The sequence below is a fragment of the Podarcis vaucheri genome (assembly GCF_965113315.1).
Source record: "Podarcis vaucheri genome assembly, chromosome: 6".
In the NCBI taxonomy this organism is placed as follows: Eukaryota; Metazoa; Chordata; class Lepidosauria; order Squamata; family Lacertidae; genus Podarcis; species Podarcis vaucheri.
In genome coordinates, this window is record NC_138764.1 from 15,091,041 (window position 1) to 15,107,646 (window position 16,606).

At 43.1% G+C, this 16,606-nt stretch overlaps 1 protein-coding gene across 1 annotated transcript; it reads right to left on the reverse strand.

Moving 5' to 3' along the window:
* Positions 1–12,307: 12,307 nt before the first annotated feature.
* LOC309534713 (leucine-rich repeat-containing protein 52-like) lies at positions 12,308–16,606 on the reverse strand (the record flags this gene model as incomplete). The annotated part of the gene is made up of 2 exons (XM_082227020.1): positions 12,308–12,746; positions 15,946–16,606. The coding sequence occupies 2 exons, from the start codon at positions 16,604–16,606 to the stop codon at positions 12,457–12,459; spliced, it is 951 nt and encodes a 316-aa protein (XP_082083146.1). The 3' UTR covers positions 12,308–12,456.

The window sequence follows — 16,606 nt, forward strand, 5'->3', positions numbered from 1 at the left end:
ATTCCAGAACGTCAGGTTTTTGCTGAAATTGTGACCGCGCGGCTTAGGGATTTTTTCAAAAAAAAGTTGTTCAGACCTTGCTGGCTAATTCTGTTTCAATGATAAAAACCCATCTGTTTCCACCGAAGGATCTTTCCGGGGATCGTTTGCAACAGTTTGGCACCATTTCTGAGTGAATTCCAGAACGTCCGGTTTTTGCTGAATATGTGACCACGCGGCTTAGGGATTTTTTCAAAAAAAAGTTGTTGACACCTCGAATGCTAATTCTGTTTCGATGACAAAAACCCATCTCTTTCCACCGAAGAACCTTTCAGGGGATCGTTTGCAACAGTTTGGCACCATTTTTAAGTGAATTCCAGAACGTCAGATTTTTGCTGAAATTGTGACCTCGTGGCTTTGGGATTTTTTCAAAAAAAAGTTGTTGACACCTCGAGTGCTAATTCTGTTTCGATGACAAAAACCCATCTGTTTCCACCGAAGAACCTTTCAGGGGATCGTTTGCAACAGTTTGGCACTATTTTTGAGTGAATTCCAGAACGTCAGGTTTTTGCTGAAATTGTGACCGCGCGGCTTAGGGATTTTTTCAAAATAAAGTTTTTGAGACCTCGTGTGCTAATTCTGTTTTGATGATAAAAACCCATCTGTTTCCACTGAAAAACCTTTCAGGGGATCGTTTGCAACAGTTTGGCACCATTTTTGAGTGAATCCCGGAACGTCAGGTTTTTGCTGAAATTGTGACTGCGCGGCTTAGGGATTTTTTTTAAAAAAAGTTCTTCAGACCTTGCGTGAAAATTCTTTTTCAATGATAAAAACCCATCTGTTTCCACCGAAGAACCTTTCAGGGGATCGTTTGCAACAGTTTGGCACCATTTTTGAGTGAATTCCAGAACGTCAGGTTTTCGCTGAAATTGTGACCGCATGGCTTAGGGATTTTTTCAAAAAAAAGTTGTTGAGACCTCGAGTACTAATTCTGTTGCAATGACAAAAACCCATCTGTTTCCACCAAAAAAGCTTTCAGGGGATCCTTTGCAACAGTTTGGCACCATTTTTAAGTGAATTCCAGAATGTCAGGTTTTTGCTGAAATTGTGACCGCACGGCTTAGGGATTTTTTTTAGAAAAAGTTGTTGAGACCTCGAGTGCTAATTCTGTTTCGATGACAAAAACCCATCTGTTTCCATCGAAAAACCTATCAGGGGATCCTTTGCATTAGTTTGGGACCATTTTTGAGTGAATTCCAGAACGTCAGGTTTTTGCTGAAATTGTGACCGCTCGGCTTAGGGATCTTTTCAAAAAAAAGTTGTTGAGACCTCGAGTGCTAATTCTGTTTCGATGACAAAAACCCATCTGTTTCCATCGAAAAACCTTTCAGGGGATCGTTTGCAACAGTTTGGCACCATTTCTGAGTGAATTCCAAAACGTCAGGTTTTTGCTGAATATGTGACCACGCGGCTTAGGGATTTTTTTTAAAAAAAGTTGTTGACACCTCGAATGCTAATTCTGTTTCGATGACAAAAACCCATCTCTTTCCACCGAAGAACCTTTCAGGGGATCGTTTGCAACAGTTTGGCACCATTTTTGAGTGAATTCCAGAACGTCAGGTTTTTGCTGAAATTGTGACCGCGCCTTAGGGATTTTTTCAAAAAAAGTTGTTGACACCTCGAGTGCTAATTCTGTTCCGATGAGAAAAACCCATCTGTTTCCACCGAAGAACCTTTCAGGGGATCGTTTGCAACAGTTTGGCACCATTTTTGAGTGAATTCCAGAACGTCAGGTTTTTGCTGAAATTGTGACCGCGCGGCTTAGGGATTTTTTCAAAAAAAAGTTGTTGAGACCTTGAGTACTAATTCTGTTTCGATGATAAAAACCCATCTGTTTCCACTGAAAAACCTTTCAGGGGATCGTTTGCAACAGTTTGGCACCATTTTTGAGTGAATTCCAGAACGTCAGGTTTTTGCTGAAATTGTGATCGCGCGGCTTAGGGATTTTTTCAAAACAAAGTTGTTCAGACCTTGCGTGAAAATTCTTTTTCAATGATAAAAACCCATCTCTTTAAACCGAAGAACTTTTCAGGGGATCGTTTGCAACAGTTTGGCACCATTTTTGACTGAATTCCAGAACGTCAGGTTTTTGCTGAAATTGTGACCGCGCGGCTTAGGGATTTTTTCAAAAAAAAGTTGTTCAGACCTTGCTGGCTAATTCTGTTTCAATGATAAAAACCCATCTGTTTCCACCGAAGGATCTTTCCGGGGATCGTTTGCAACAGTTTGGCACCATTTCTGAGTGAATTCCAGAACGTCCGGTTTTTGCTGAATATGTGACCACGCGGCTTAGGGATTTTTTCAAAAAAAAGTTGTTGACACCTCGAATGCTAATTCTGTTTCGATGACAAAAACCCATCTCTTTCCACCGAAGAACCTTTCAGGGGATCGTTTGCAACAGTTTGGCACCATTTTTAAGTGAATTCCAGAACGTCAGATTTTTGCTGAAATTGTGACCTCGTGGCTTTGGGATTTTTTCAAAAAAAAGTTGTTGACACCTCGAGTGCTAATTCTGTTTCGATGACAAAAACCCATCTGTTTCCACCGAAAAACCTTTCAGGGGATCCTTTGCAACAGTTTGGCACCATTTTTGAGTGAATTCCAGAACGTCAGGTTTTTGCTGAAATTGTGACCGCGCCTTAGGGATTTTTTCAAAAAAAGTTGTCGACACCTCGAGTGCTAATTCTGTTTCGATGACAAAAACCCATCTGTTTCCACCGAAGAACCTTTCAGGGGATCGTTTGCAACAGTTTGGCACCATTTCTGAGTGAATTCCAGAACGTCAGGTTTTTGCTGAAATTGTGACCGCGCGCCTTTGGGATTTTTTTTAGAAAAAAGTTGTTGAGACCTCGAGTGCTAATTCTGTTTCGATGACAAAAACGCATCTGTTTCCACCGAAAAACCTTTCAGGGGATCCTTTGCAACAGTTTGGCACCATTTTTGAGTGAATTCCAGAATGTCAGATTTTTGCTGAAATTGTGACCGCACGGCTTAGAGATTTTTTCAAAAAAAAGTTGTTCAGACCTTGCTGGCTATTTCTGTTTCAATGATAAAAACCCATCTGTTTCCACTGAAAAACCTTTCAGGGGATCGTTTGCAACAGTTTGGCACTATTTTTGAGTGAATTCCAGAACGTCAGGTTTTTGCTGAAATTGTGACTGTGCGGCTTAGGGATTTTTTCAAAACAAAGTTGTTCAGACCTTTTGTGAAAATTCTTTTTCAATGATAAAAACCCATCTCTTTAAACTGAAGAACCTTTCAGGGGATCGTTTGCAACAGTTTGGCACCATTTTTGAGTGAATTCCAGAACGTCAGGTTTTTGCTGAAATTGTGACCGCGCGGCTTAGGGATTTTTTCAAAAAAAAGTTGTTCAGACCTTGCTGGCTAATTCTGTTTCAATGATAAAAACCCATCTGTTTCCACCGAAGGACCTTTCAGGGGATCGTTTGCAACAGTTTGGCACCATTTCTGAGTGAATTCCAGAACGTCCGGTTTTTGCTTAAATTGTGACCGCGCGGCTTTGGGATTTTTTTTAGAAAAAAGTTGTTGAGACCTCGAGTGCTAATTCTGTTTTGATGACAAAAACCCATCTGTTTCCACCGAAAAACCTTTCAGGGGATCCTTTGCAACAGTTTGGCACCATTTTTGAGTGAATTCCAGAATGTCAGATTTTTGCTGAAATTGTGACCGCACGGCTTAGAGATTTTTTCAAAAAAAAGTTGTTCAGACCTTGCTGGCTATTTCTGTTTCAATGATAAAAACCCATCTGTTTCCACTGAAAAACCTTTCAGGGGATCGTTTGCAACAGTTTGGCACTATTTTTGAGTGAATTCCAGAACGTCAGGTTTTTGCTGAAATTGTGACTGCGCGGCTTAGGGATTTTTTTTAAAAAAAGTTCTTCAGACCTTGCGTGAAAATTCTTTTTCAATGATAAAAACCCATCTGTTTCCACCGAAGAACCTTTCAGGGGATCGTTTGCAACAGTTTGGCACCATTTTTGAGTGAATTCCAGAACGTCAGGTTTTCGCTGAAATTGTGACCGCATGGCTTAGGGATTTTTTCAAAAAAAAGTTGTTGAGACCTCGAGTGCTAATTCTGTTTCAATGACAAAAACCCATCTGTTTCCACCAAAAAAGCTTTCAGGGGATCCTTTGCAACAGTTTGGCACCATTTTTAAGTGAATTCCAGAACGTCAGGTTTTTGCTGAAATTGTGACCGCCCGGCTTAGGGATTTTTTCAAAACAAAGTTGTTCAGACCTTGCGTGAAAATTCTTTTTCAATGATAAAAACCCATCTGTTTCCACCGAAGAACCTTTCAGGGGATCGTTTGCAACAGTTTGGCACCATTTTTGAGTGAATTCCAGAACGTCAGGTTTTCGCTGAAATTGTGACCGCACGGCTTAGAGATTTTTTCAAAAAAAAGTTGTTCAGACCTTGCTGGCTATTTCTGTTTCAATGATAAAAACCCATCTGTTTCCACTGAAAAACCTTTCAGGGGATCGTTTGCAACAGTTTGGCACTATTTTTGAGTGAATTCCAGAACGTCAGGTTTTTGCTGAAATTGTGACTGCGCGGCTTAGGGATTTTTTTTAAAAAAAGTTCTTCAGACCTTGCGTGAAAATTCTTTTTCAATGATAAAAACCCATCTGTTTCCACCGAAGAACCTTTCAGGGGATCGTTTGCAACAGTTTGGCACCATTTTTGAGTGAATTCCAGAACGTCAGGTTTTCGCTGAAATTGTGACCGCATGGCTTAGGGATTTTATCAAAAAAAAGTTGTTGAGACCTCGAGTGCTAATTCTGTTTCAATGACAAAAACCCATCTGTTTCCACCAAAAAAGCTTTCAGGGGATCGTTTGCAACAGTTTGGCACCATTTTTAAGTGAATTCCAGAACGTCAGGTTTTTGCTGAAATTGTGACCGCCCGGCTTAGGGATTTTTTCAAAAAAAAGTTGTTCAGACCTTTCGTGAAAATTCTTTTTCAATGATAAAAACCCATCTGTTTCCACCGAAGAACCTTTCAGGGGATCGTTTGCAACAGTTTGGCACCATTTTTGAGTGAATTCCAGAACGTCAGGTTTTCGCTGAAATTGTGACCGCATGGCTTAGGGATTTTTTCAAAAAAAAGTTGTTGAGACCTCGAGTGCTAATTCTGTTTCAATGACAAAAACCCATCTGTTTCCACCAAAAAAGCTTTCAGGGGATCCTTTGCAACAGTTTGGCACCATTTTTAAGTGAATTCCAGAACGTCAGGTTTTTGCTGAAATTGTGACCGCCCGGCTTAGGGATTTTTTCAAAAAAAAGTTGTTCAGACCTTGCGTGAAAATTCTTTTTCAATGATAAAAACCCATCTGTTTCCACCGAAGAACCTTTCAGGGGATCGTTTGCAACAGTTTGGCACCATTTTTGAGTGAATTCCAGAATGTCAGATTTTTGCTGAAATTGTGACCGCACGGTTTAGGGATTTTTTCAAAAAAAGGTTGTTCAGACCTTGCTGGCTAATTCTGTTTCAATGATAAAAACCTATCTGTTTCCACCGAAGAACCTTTCAGGGGATCGTTTGCAACAGTTTGGCACTATTTTTGAGTGAATTCCAGAACGTCAGGATTTTGCTGAAATTGTGACCGCGCGGCTTAGGGATTTTTTTTAGAAAAAGTTGTTGAGACCTCGAGTGCTAATTCTGTTTCTATGACAAAAACCCATCTGTTTCCATCGAAAAACCTATCAGGGGATCCTTTGCAACAGTTTGGGACCATTTTTGAGTGAATTCCAAAACGTCAGGTTTTTGCTGAATATGTGACCACGCGGCTTAGGGATTTTTTCAAAAAAAAGTTGTTGACACCTCGAATGCTAATTCTGTTTCGATGCCAAAAACCCATCTGTTTCCACCGAAGAACCTTTCAGGGGATCCTTTGCAACAGTTTGGCACCATTTTTAAGTGAATTCCAGAACGTCAGATTTTTGCTGAAATTGTGACCTCGTGGCTTTGGGATTTTTTCAAAAAAAAAGTTGTTGACACCTCGAGTGCTAATTCTGTTTCGATGACAAAAACCCATCTGTTTCCACCGAAAAACCTTTCAGGGGATCCTTTGCCACAGTTTGGCACCATTTTTGAGTGAATTCCAGAACGTCCGGTTTTTGCTGAAATTGTGACGGCGCCTTAGGGATTTTTTCAAAAAAAGTTGTTGACACCTCGAGTGCTAATTCTGTTTCGATGATAAAAACCCATCAGTTTCCACAGAAAAACCTTTCAGGGGATTGTTTGCAACAGTTTGGCACCATTTTTGAGTGAATTCCAGAACGTCAGGTTTTTGCTGAAATTGTGACCGCGCGCGGCTTAGGGATTTTTTCAAAAAAAAGTTGTTCAGACCTTGCGTGAAAATTCTTTTTCAATGATAAAAACCCATCTCTTTCCACCGAAGAACCTTTCAGGGGATCGTTTGCAACAGTTTGGCACCATTTTTGAGTGAATTTCAGAACGTCAGGTTTTTGCCAAATTGTGACCGCGCTTAAGGATTTTTTCAAAAAATAAGTTGTTCAGACCTTGCGTGAAAATTCTTTTTCAATGATAAAAACCCATCTCTTTTCGCCGAAAAACCTTTCAGGGGATCGTTTGCAACAGTTTGGCACCTTTTTTGAGTGAATTGCAGAACGTCAGATTTTTGCTGAAATTGTGACCGCGCGGCTTAGGGATTTTTTTTAAAAAAAGTTTTTGAGACCTCGAGTGCTAATTCTGTTTCGATGACAAAAACCCATCTGTTTCCACTGAAAAACCTTTCAGGGGATCGCTTGCAACAGTTTGGCACCATTTTTGAGTGACTTCCAGAACGTCACTTTTTTTGCTGAAATTGTGACCGCGCGGCTTAGGGATTTTTTCAAAAAAAAGTTGTTCAGACCTTGCGTGAAAATTCTTTTTCAATGATAAAAACCCATCTCTTTCCACCGAAGAACCTTTCAGGGGATCGTTTGCAACAGTTTGGCACCATTTTTAAGTGAATTCCAGAATGTCAGATTTTTGCTGAAATTGAGACTTTGGGAATTTTTTTTAGAAAAAGTTGTTGACACCTCGAGTGCTAATTCTGTTTCGATGACAAAAACCCATCTGTTTCCATCGAAAAACCTTTCAGGGGATCCTTTGCAACAGTTTGGCACCATTTTTGAGTGAATTCCAGAACGTCAGGTTTTTGCTGAAATTGTGACCGCGCGGCTTAGGGATTTTTTTTTAAAAAAGTTGTTGACACCTCGAGTGCTAATTCTGTTTCGAGGACAAAAACCCATCTCTTTCCACCGAAGAGCCTTTCAGGGGATCGTTTGCAACAGTTTGGCACCATTTTTGAGTGAATTCCAGAACGTCAAGTTTTTGCCAAATTGTGACCGCGCGGCTTAGAGATTTTTTCAAAAAAATGTTGTTGAGACCTCGAGTGCTAATTCTGTTTCGATGATAAAAACCCATCTGTTTCCATCGAAAAACCTTTCAGGGGATCGTTTGCAACTGTTTGGCACCTATTTTGAGTGTATTGCCAAAAGTCAGATTTTTGATGAAATTGTGACCCAGGGGCTTAGAGATTTTTTCAAAAAAATCTTTTTCTGCCGGTTAAGTTGTCAAGGGCTGATTTCTTGTCCTGTGATAAAAAGCCTTCTGTTTCAACCGCCAAACCTTTCAGGCGTGCATTTGCAACTGTTTGGCACCATTTTTGAGTGAATTGCCACAAGTCAGATTTTTGATGAAATTGTGACCACGGGGCTTAGGGATTTTTTCCAAAAACCCTTTTTCTGACGGTGAAGTTGTCGAGGCCTGATTTCTTTTCCTGTGATAAAAAGCCTTCTGTTTCGACCGCCAAACCTTTTAGGGAAGGATTTGCAAAACTTTGACACCATTTTTGAGTGGGTTGGAGAACGTCAGATTTTTTGTGAAATTGTGACTCCAGGGCTTAGGGATTTTTTCCAAAAAAATCCTTTTTGTTCCGGTTAACTTGTTGAGTGCTGATTTCTTTTCCTGTGATAAAAAGCCTTCTGTTTTCACGGCCAAAACTTTCAGCGGAACATTTGCAACTGTTTGGCACCAATTTTGAGTGAATTGCCAAAAGTCAGATTTTTGATGAAATTGTGACCCCGGGGCTTAGGGATTTTTTCAAAAAAATCTTTTTTCTGCCGGTGAAGTTGTCGAGGGCTGATTTCCTGTCCTGTGATAAAAAGCCTTCTGTTTCGACCACGAAATCTTTCAGGGGAGCATTTGCAACTGTTTGGCATCATTTTTGAGTGAATTGCCGAAAGTCAGATTTTTAATGAAATTGTGACCCCGGGGGCTTAGGGATTTTTTCATAAAAAATCTTTTTCTGCCGGTTATGTTGTCGAGGGCTGATTTCTTGTCCTTTGATAAAAAGACTTCTGTTTCCACCGAAAAACCTTTCAACGGAGCATTTGCAACCGTTTGGCACCATTTTTGAGTGAATTGCCGAAAGTCAGATTTTTGATGAAATTGTTTTCATCTTAGGGATGAAAAATCATTTTCTGCCGGTTATGTTGTCGCGGGCTGATTTCCTGTCCTGTGATAAAAAGCCTTCTGTTTCGACCACGAAATCTTTCAGGGGAGCATTTGCAACTGTTTGGCATCATTTTTGAGTGAATTGCTGAAAGTCAGATTTTTTATGAAATTGTGACTCCGGGGCTTAGGGATTTTCTCAAAAAAATCTTTTTTGGCCGGTAAAGTTGTCGAGTTCTTATTTCCGGTCCTTTGATAAAAAGACTTCTGTTTCCCCCGAAAAACCTTTCAGGGGAGCATTTGCAACCGTTTGGCACCACATTCGAGTGAATTGCCAAAAGTCGGATTTTTTATGAAATTATGACCCCGGGGCTTAGGGATTTTTTCAAAAAAATCTTTTTCTGCCGATTAAGTTGTTGCGGGCTGATTTCTTTTTCTGTGATAAAAAGACTTATTTTTCAACCGCCAAACCTTTCAACGGAGCATATGTGTCAGGGGTACAGGGACAGAGGCACAGGGAAGGCAGGAAATGGAGAGCGATGGAGAGGAATCCCAGGAGAGCAAGGAAGAGGATAGCAATGACGCAGGGGATTCCATGAGTCTCTCCAGCGAATCAGAGGATTCCCAGAAAGGGGCGCTTGTGGTAAGGGCAAGGGGAGCCCCAGGGGGAAAGTGTCATGAGTGGGGGGCCAGCAGGGGACCCCAAAGCGGCAGCTGGGAATCAGGGCCAGCCTCCCCACCAGAGCGCAGCGAGGGAGGGGGAGGTTCCAGTGTGTCAGAGGGAGCAGCTCCGGCGACAGAGAAAGGGGAGGGATCAGAGCAAGCCGTTCTCCCGGAAGGGGAGGAAGGCAGTGAGGGGAGTAGCATAACTGTCAAAAGGAAGGTCAGAAGTTGGGCGCGCGTGCCAAGTTCAAATGAGGAGGCGCGCAGGAGAACAGGGAGCCCGGAGGAGGAGGGGCCAGGACCCAAAGCCCGCAGGAGGGGGCAGGAGCAGTCTGGAGACTCCGCTTCAGGAGAAAGCAGGAGGGGAGGAACCCCGACGGGCAGAAAGACCCTGCGGAAAAGGAAAGAGAGAAAGAGGTGGAGCAGCGTTAGCTTATTAAACTGGTGTAGGGGAGGGACCGATTCAGAGGGGACTTCTAATGTCTAGGAGAAAGAGACGCGGGGCTGCACGCCTCGGTTGTGGAACCAATAATGAGCTGCAATAAACATCCTTGTATATAAGAAGAGCTTGGCGTTGGTCTTTTGTGAGCTGAGACCTGAGGCAGCCCTGACAGTATGCAACCGTTTGGCACCATGTTAGAGTGAATTCCCGAAAGTTAGATTTTTGATGAAATTGTGACCCCGGGCCTTAGGGATTTTTTCAAAAAAATCATTTTCTGCCGGTGAAGTTGTCGACGGCTGATTACCTGTCCTGTGATAAAAAGCCTTCTGTTTCGACTCGCAAAACTCTCTGGGAAGCATTTGCAACCGTTTGGCACCATTTTTGAGTGAATTGCCGAAAGTCAGATTTTAGATGAAATTGTGACCCCGGGGCTTAGGGGTTTTTTCAGAAAAATCTTTTTCTGCCGATTAAGTTGTCGCGGGCTGATTTCTTTTTCTGTAATAAAAAGACTTCTTTTTTGACTGCCAAACCTTTCAGGGGAGCATATGCAACTGTTTGGCACCATTTTTGAGTGAGTTGCCGAAAGTCAGAATTTTGATGAAATTGTGACCCCGGGGCTTAGGGATTTTTTCAAAAAAATCTTTTTCTGCCTGTTATGTTGTCGAGGGCTGATTTCTTTTCCTGTGATAAAAAGCCTTCTGTTTCCACCGAAAAACCTTTCAACGGAGCATTTGCAACCGATTGGCACCATTTTTGAGTGAATTGCCAAAAGTCAGATTTTAGATGAAATTGTGACCCCGGGGCTTAGGGATTTTTTTTAAAAAAATCTTTTTCTACCGGTGAAGTTGTCGAGGGCTGATTTCTTGTCCTGTGATAAAAAGCCTTCTGTTTCCACCAAAAAACCTTTCAGGGGTTCTTATTCTTCTGGTAATTATCGCCATTTCTGCATTTTCCGTATGTTTTTGTATTCATTCTTCCTTTGCTGGGACTTCCACTTTTATTACCACTTATATTTCTCTTCTTTGCATCTGTATGGAGGTTCTGCCTTGTTTGTTTGTTTGTTTGTTTGTTTGTTTATGTTATCTTCTTTTTTTAATAAAAAATATTTAGTTATTTACAACCATTTTATGCTGCCCAATAACACATTTCCCTGGACAACTAATATAACAATAAAAACTTGAAAATATAATGAATGTTTCTTGCATTAATGCGGCTGTGTCCTTTGTGAATTTGTACTATATACTGACAGATAAAAGCACACATTGAACAGCCTTGGGAATTATATATATATGAAGAATAAGCTCGCGAAGCAGTGTGGGCACATTCTTCCACATCTGGTGGGAGTGCCCAAAATGTGGGGAAGTTTTGAAGTACACAGCTGATAAGGAAATGAAGCTTATGCTATTGTGCAATATCGACAGTGACTATCTGTTGTACCTGTGAAGGAAGTCACTGTCTTGCTTGTTCCTGGTACCTCCGACAGCTCGGATGAGCAAGTGGCGTCTTCCATCTTCTCCCAGCCATGTGGACTAGATGGCAAAAAATGTGGGAGGTTATATCATACACTCACATATCAGATTAGGGAGGCGAAAACACAAAAGACTTGGCAATTCTTTTATGACACACGATTCCTGAAGAAAAAGGCAATACATCAACCAAGGCTATATACAAGCACAAGTCTTTATTGGTACATCAAGTTTGTGCAACTCCTCAAAAAGGGAGAAAGCTGAATGGCAGTGGGTTTGAGAGAGGGTAAGTAAGAGAGGTTAATATTCATTGATTTGTGAAATTTCTCTACTCACAGCTACCTCTGATTTATTGCATGCTAAAGTAACTTTCACTTCGTCAATTTGTGAATAATAATAATAATAATAATAATAATAATAATAATAATAATATATTGTTTATACCCCACCCATCTGGCTGGGTTTCCCCAGCCACTCTGGGCGGCTCCCAACAGAATATTAAAAACACAATAAAACATCAAACATTAAAAACTTCCTTAAACAGGATTGCCTTCAGATGTCTTCTGAAAGTCAAGTAGTTGTTTATTTCCTTGACATCTGACGGGAGGGCGTTCTACAGGGCGGGTGCCACTACCGAGAAGGCCCTCTGCCTGGTTCCTTGTAACCTCGCTTCTCGCAGTGAGGGAACCACCAGAAGGCCCTCAGAGCTGGGCCTCAGTGTCCGGGCTGAACGGTGGGGGTGGAGATGCTCCTTCAGGTATACTGGGCCAAAGCCGTTTAGGGCTTTAAAGGTCAGCCATATCAGGCTGAGGAGGCGAGCCAGTGAAAAATTGTTTCAACCTGAGATATACAGTAGTTAGACTCAATTAATTGGGGGGGGGGGTCTTTCCTTGGCAGTCAGCAGTGTTCGTGCTGGAAAGGAGCTTATTTTATGTGCTTCACATCTCATGTTTTCAGTAAGCATCTGAAAGGGTTGCTATCGCATAGCATCTAGCTAATAATATTTCTATTGCAAGTAAAGAGCAATTCTGAGCCATTACCAAAAATGAGGAAAGCTGCACTCCAATCTAGCACCAGGCATAGCAGCAACATCTTAACAGAATAATATCACTCTCCAAAGCCAAACTATTCCAGTAAGGTAATTTGCTGGCATTTGCTGTCATAGAGTTTCAAATATGATTCTGAGGATGTCTTTTTATGCTTATTTACTCTGAAGTATGCCCCACTGTCTTCAAAAAGGATCACTTCCTAGGGCATGCGTGGTGGACTGCAGTCCTGGCCACATTGTGATCAGCGGGGCTTGCTTCCAAGTAAAGATACATAGGATGACGCTCTCACCAAGTCCGTTTTCAGAATCTACTAGGCTCATTCGTCCCAGTCCTCTTCATCTTCATTGTCTCCTGTCGCAGTTAAGAATTCATATACAACCGCGCAAACTCCCAAGAGCCAGGCAAACACTGTGCCGGCAGAGAAGGTGCAGAACCCAAGCAGACCCAGGAAAAGATAGTCTTGGTCATCAAAATGGATGAAGCATTTATAATTCAGTTGCTCCTGTGCCTCTTCCAGCATCTTCAAGTCATGCACAAAAGCTGGGCTGTAGCAGGTGACGTTGTCAGAGTCTGCAGAGGAAACGCAAGAGGGACAACAAGTCTCGACTTGTGCATAAAAAAAATGTCAATTAAGGACATGTCTACAGGCCTGTGGCCTTGATCTTCTCCAGACCCAGTAAGACACCCTCCCCTTCAAACTCAGACCTAACTTGCTTTCATGTTTGTTCCAGTCAAGTGGTGTATATATTTCAGGAAACAAAATAAATCAGCATTTTTGTTTGTTATCTTTCTACTAAGCATCTAAAATGGCTTACCGCCCAATAGACTGATTACTGGACCCATTCCCAGGGGCCAAAAAATTCTTGGAGGGGGAGGCAGAATTCTCCATCACTTTGGGGGGAAAGATTTCTGCAGCTGAGGTTTGTTTTTTTTTTGGTAATCCTTCCAAAATAATTGTCTTGGTGAATACTGAATGAAAAGCTATTATTAGTCCATGTTAGTGGGTGAACACAAGGGTGATCTGGCTTTGACAGGGGTCCCCAAACTAAGGCCCACAGGCCGGATAAGGCCCAAGGACTTGTTTATCTGGCCCGTGGTGACCCCCGCTGTCGCTGCCCGCCCTTACTGGCACTGCGCTGCGCGGCTGCCCACTTCCGGGTCGGAGCAGCACTGGAAATAGCTTGTGTGCATGCACAAGCATTATTTCCTTCTCCCCTGGCAGCGGCAAGCCCGCCATTTTGTGGATTGCCTCGGGTGCCAAAATGTCTTGGGCCAGCCCTGCAGATGGGTCACATTCACCTGGTTTTGGGCCTAGTAAAGTCCGGTAAAGTCCAGTCAAAGGCGACTATGGGGTTGCAGCGGTCATCTCTCTTTCAGGCCAAGGGAGCAGGCGTTTGTCCACAGACAGCTTTCTGGGTCATGTGGCCAGCAGGACTAAACCACTTCTGGTGCAATGGGACACCGTGATGGAAACCACAGCGCACGGAAACGCCGTTTACCTTCCTGCTGCAGCAGTACCTATTTATCTACTTGCACTGGCGTGCTTTTGAACTGCTAGGTTGGCAGTAGCTGGGACAGAGCAACGGGAGCTCACTCCGTCACGGGGATTCAAACCTCTAGCCTTCTGATTGGCAAGCCCAGGAGGCTCAGTGGTTTAGACCACAGCGCCACCCGCATCCCCCATGTACCAAGGATGCTGTAGCATTGGGTTGGCTGGGAGTTGGGCTAGTTGACGTAGCCCAACGCCATCTTTGTGACGGTGTGGTCCCTCTGTGCTTCCTTACACAGAACCTCATTTGCCCATTTTGCTACCCATCTCCTAGTTTGGAGAGATCTTTGGCAGGAGCTGGGACAGAATAACGGGAACTCACCCCGTCGCAGGGATTCGAACCACTGACCTTCTGACTGGCAAGTCCAAGAGAGCACAGTGCCATCTGTTTCCCAACTTCCCCAAATGGTGTGGATGCCATTGGCAGAACTCATGCAGTGTTGGACCACCCAACTCTGGCACTAGAACCACCTAATTTTATTGGACGCCTACCCTTCGCCTAGTGCAGACAGGTTGCCTGCCCTGGGCTGGCTCTCATACTGTAGAAGACAGCGGTCAAGTGGAGCCACAAAGTTATCATGATGTGCCATCTTGTGCCACCAGCTGGCATGGAGCATGGTGTGTCTTATTTCATTTCCAGAAGGAAAGAGGAGCTCTCGTTGCCAGATAAGCTTGCAGCCAGCATTAAAGTTTAACCACTGCTCTCAAACAAGGCGCAGAGGAATGCAAAGGGACGTTATCTGTTTCACACACAAACAGTGTTGCTGGCTATTTGAAACAGCCGTGGCAAGGCTATAAGGTGAGTTGTGTGACATAAGTGGGAAACACAACTGCCTTCCCTGACACATAAGCAGCCTCCTTCTTCCCCCTTCCCCTTCTCTGAGAGTTATGACGCAGGAATAGAAATTTTCTTCTGGTAGCGTAGCTTTGTCTCTGTTTGGAATATGGGAAGGGAGGGAAGGATCCAGAAAAGGAGTTGTGTATCGGAATTAATGGGAAACGGCCTCCGCTTTGGTAAATGCATGAGGAAAGGATTCAAACTCCGTATTAGCAGAAATTGAGTGATATTTGTAAAGAAAAAGATCAAAGGAATGTATACAAAGCAGAAAGAAATGATATTATACAATGTAAACCTGTGTAAAAAAGAACATTATATCAAACAGTATGATGAGAAGGATTGTGCTTATGAGTACTTTTACTATGTAAATAACTTTGTCCCTTTTTTCTTTGTTTAGTTTGATTTCTTTGTTACTTCTTTATTTCCTTTTTTCCTTTATAAATTTTCTATTTTATATAATTTTTTTTTAACCTGTTAAGAGATAGTACATAATGTTTGGATAGACATGCAAACCTTTTAATCAATAAAGAATTGATGACAATAATAATAATAATAAGAAATGTTGTAATGTAAAAAAAAAAAGAAACTGTGAATTGCATGGGTTTCTTCCCCCCCCCCCAAAAAAACCTACCATGGTAATACGGCAAGCCTTTTAGGTGGTTCCTCAACAATAAGAAGTGACAGCAGTTGAAACGAATGGCATCAGCAAGACTGCAGATAATAAAGCAAGAAACACTCCACTCAGAATAGTGGAGAAGCTTGCACACAATATTTTGACTCGGGAATCACAAGAAATTCAGGATAAACAGCAGCAGGGCTCTCTGTTGCCTTGATGGCTGATGAGGGGAGAAGGGGGCAAGATGAAATATTTGTGTGTGTTTGCTTGACATTTTCAAAAAGCTCCCATTAACTTCGACAAGAAAGTACCTTCCTGGTGCAATAGTTATACAGTGGTACGTCGGGTTAAGAACTTAATTCGTTCTGGAGGTCTGTTCTTAACCTGAGGTGACACTTTAGCTAATGGGGCCTCCCGCTGCCGCTGCTGCGCGATTTCTGTTCTCATCCTGAAGCAAAGTTCTTAACCCGAGGTACTATTTCTGGGTTAGCGGAGTCTGTAACCTGATGTGTATGTAACCTGAGGTACCACTGTACTGCCACTTCATTGAAAAGTAAATTATTGCTGTCCTTCCTTGGCTTTGACTCTTCTGAGGCAGAGGAGCAAAGTAGTGGTACATACATGCCTTTGCTCTAAGCATAGGAATGCAGAGGACTTATTTTTAAAGGCCAAACGCCAGAGGGACATTCTTGTCCTGAGTCCACAGACTGCTCACCCTCTCAGCCCAGCAGCTGCGTAAGTGCCCTACAGCTCACCTGGAGATGGGACTCCATTCCCTAGATGCTCAGAATTTCCCACTCACCTGGGATAGTTATGCCACTCTCTTTTATGAAGCTGCACAGTTCCATGAAGGAGCAGTTGCAGAACCAGGGATTCCCGCTTAAGCCCAGGCTTCTCAGGTTGGGCAGGTCCCTGAGGGTGATTGCATCAAGGAACGTCAGGCTACAGCGGCTCACATCCAGGTGCCTCAGCCAGGTATTGTTGGCAAAGGAGTCCTTCTCAATCTCCACCAGACCGGGGTTGTCGGAGAGCTTGAGCACAACCAGGCTGCCGAGCTGGGAAAAGGTCCCAAACGTGATCAAGGTGAGGTTGTTGAAACTGAGGTCCAAGTAGACAAGCCTGATGATGCTCACAAAGGTGAAGTCCAGGTCCTGGCCCAAAGCATTGCCGCTGCAGTCTAGATAGATCAAGTCGCTGAGGAAGTTCAGCTCCACGGATGGCAAGTAGCTGAGCTGGTTCTGAGCCAGGATCAGCTGCCTGGTGTCCAGAGGGATGGTCGCTGGGAACTCTGCAAGCCCCTTCCCTGTGCAGTTCACGGCCAGATACTCGCAAGTGCACCCCTGGGGACACGACACACCTTCTGCCGTCCCGCCAATTCCTAGGAGCAGCAGCACCCACCACAAGCAGCACCCGGCTCCCTTTGTACCCCGATGTTCTCCACTCCATTCTGGGTGGGGAGCCAT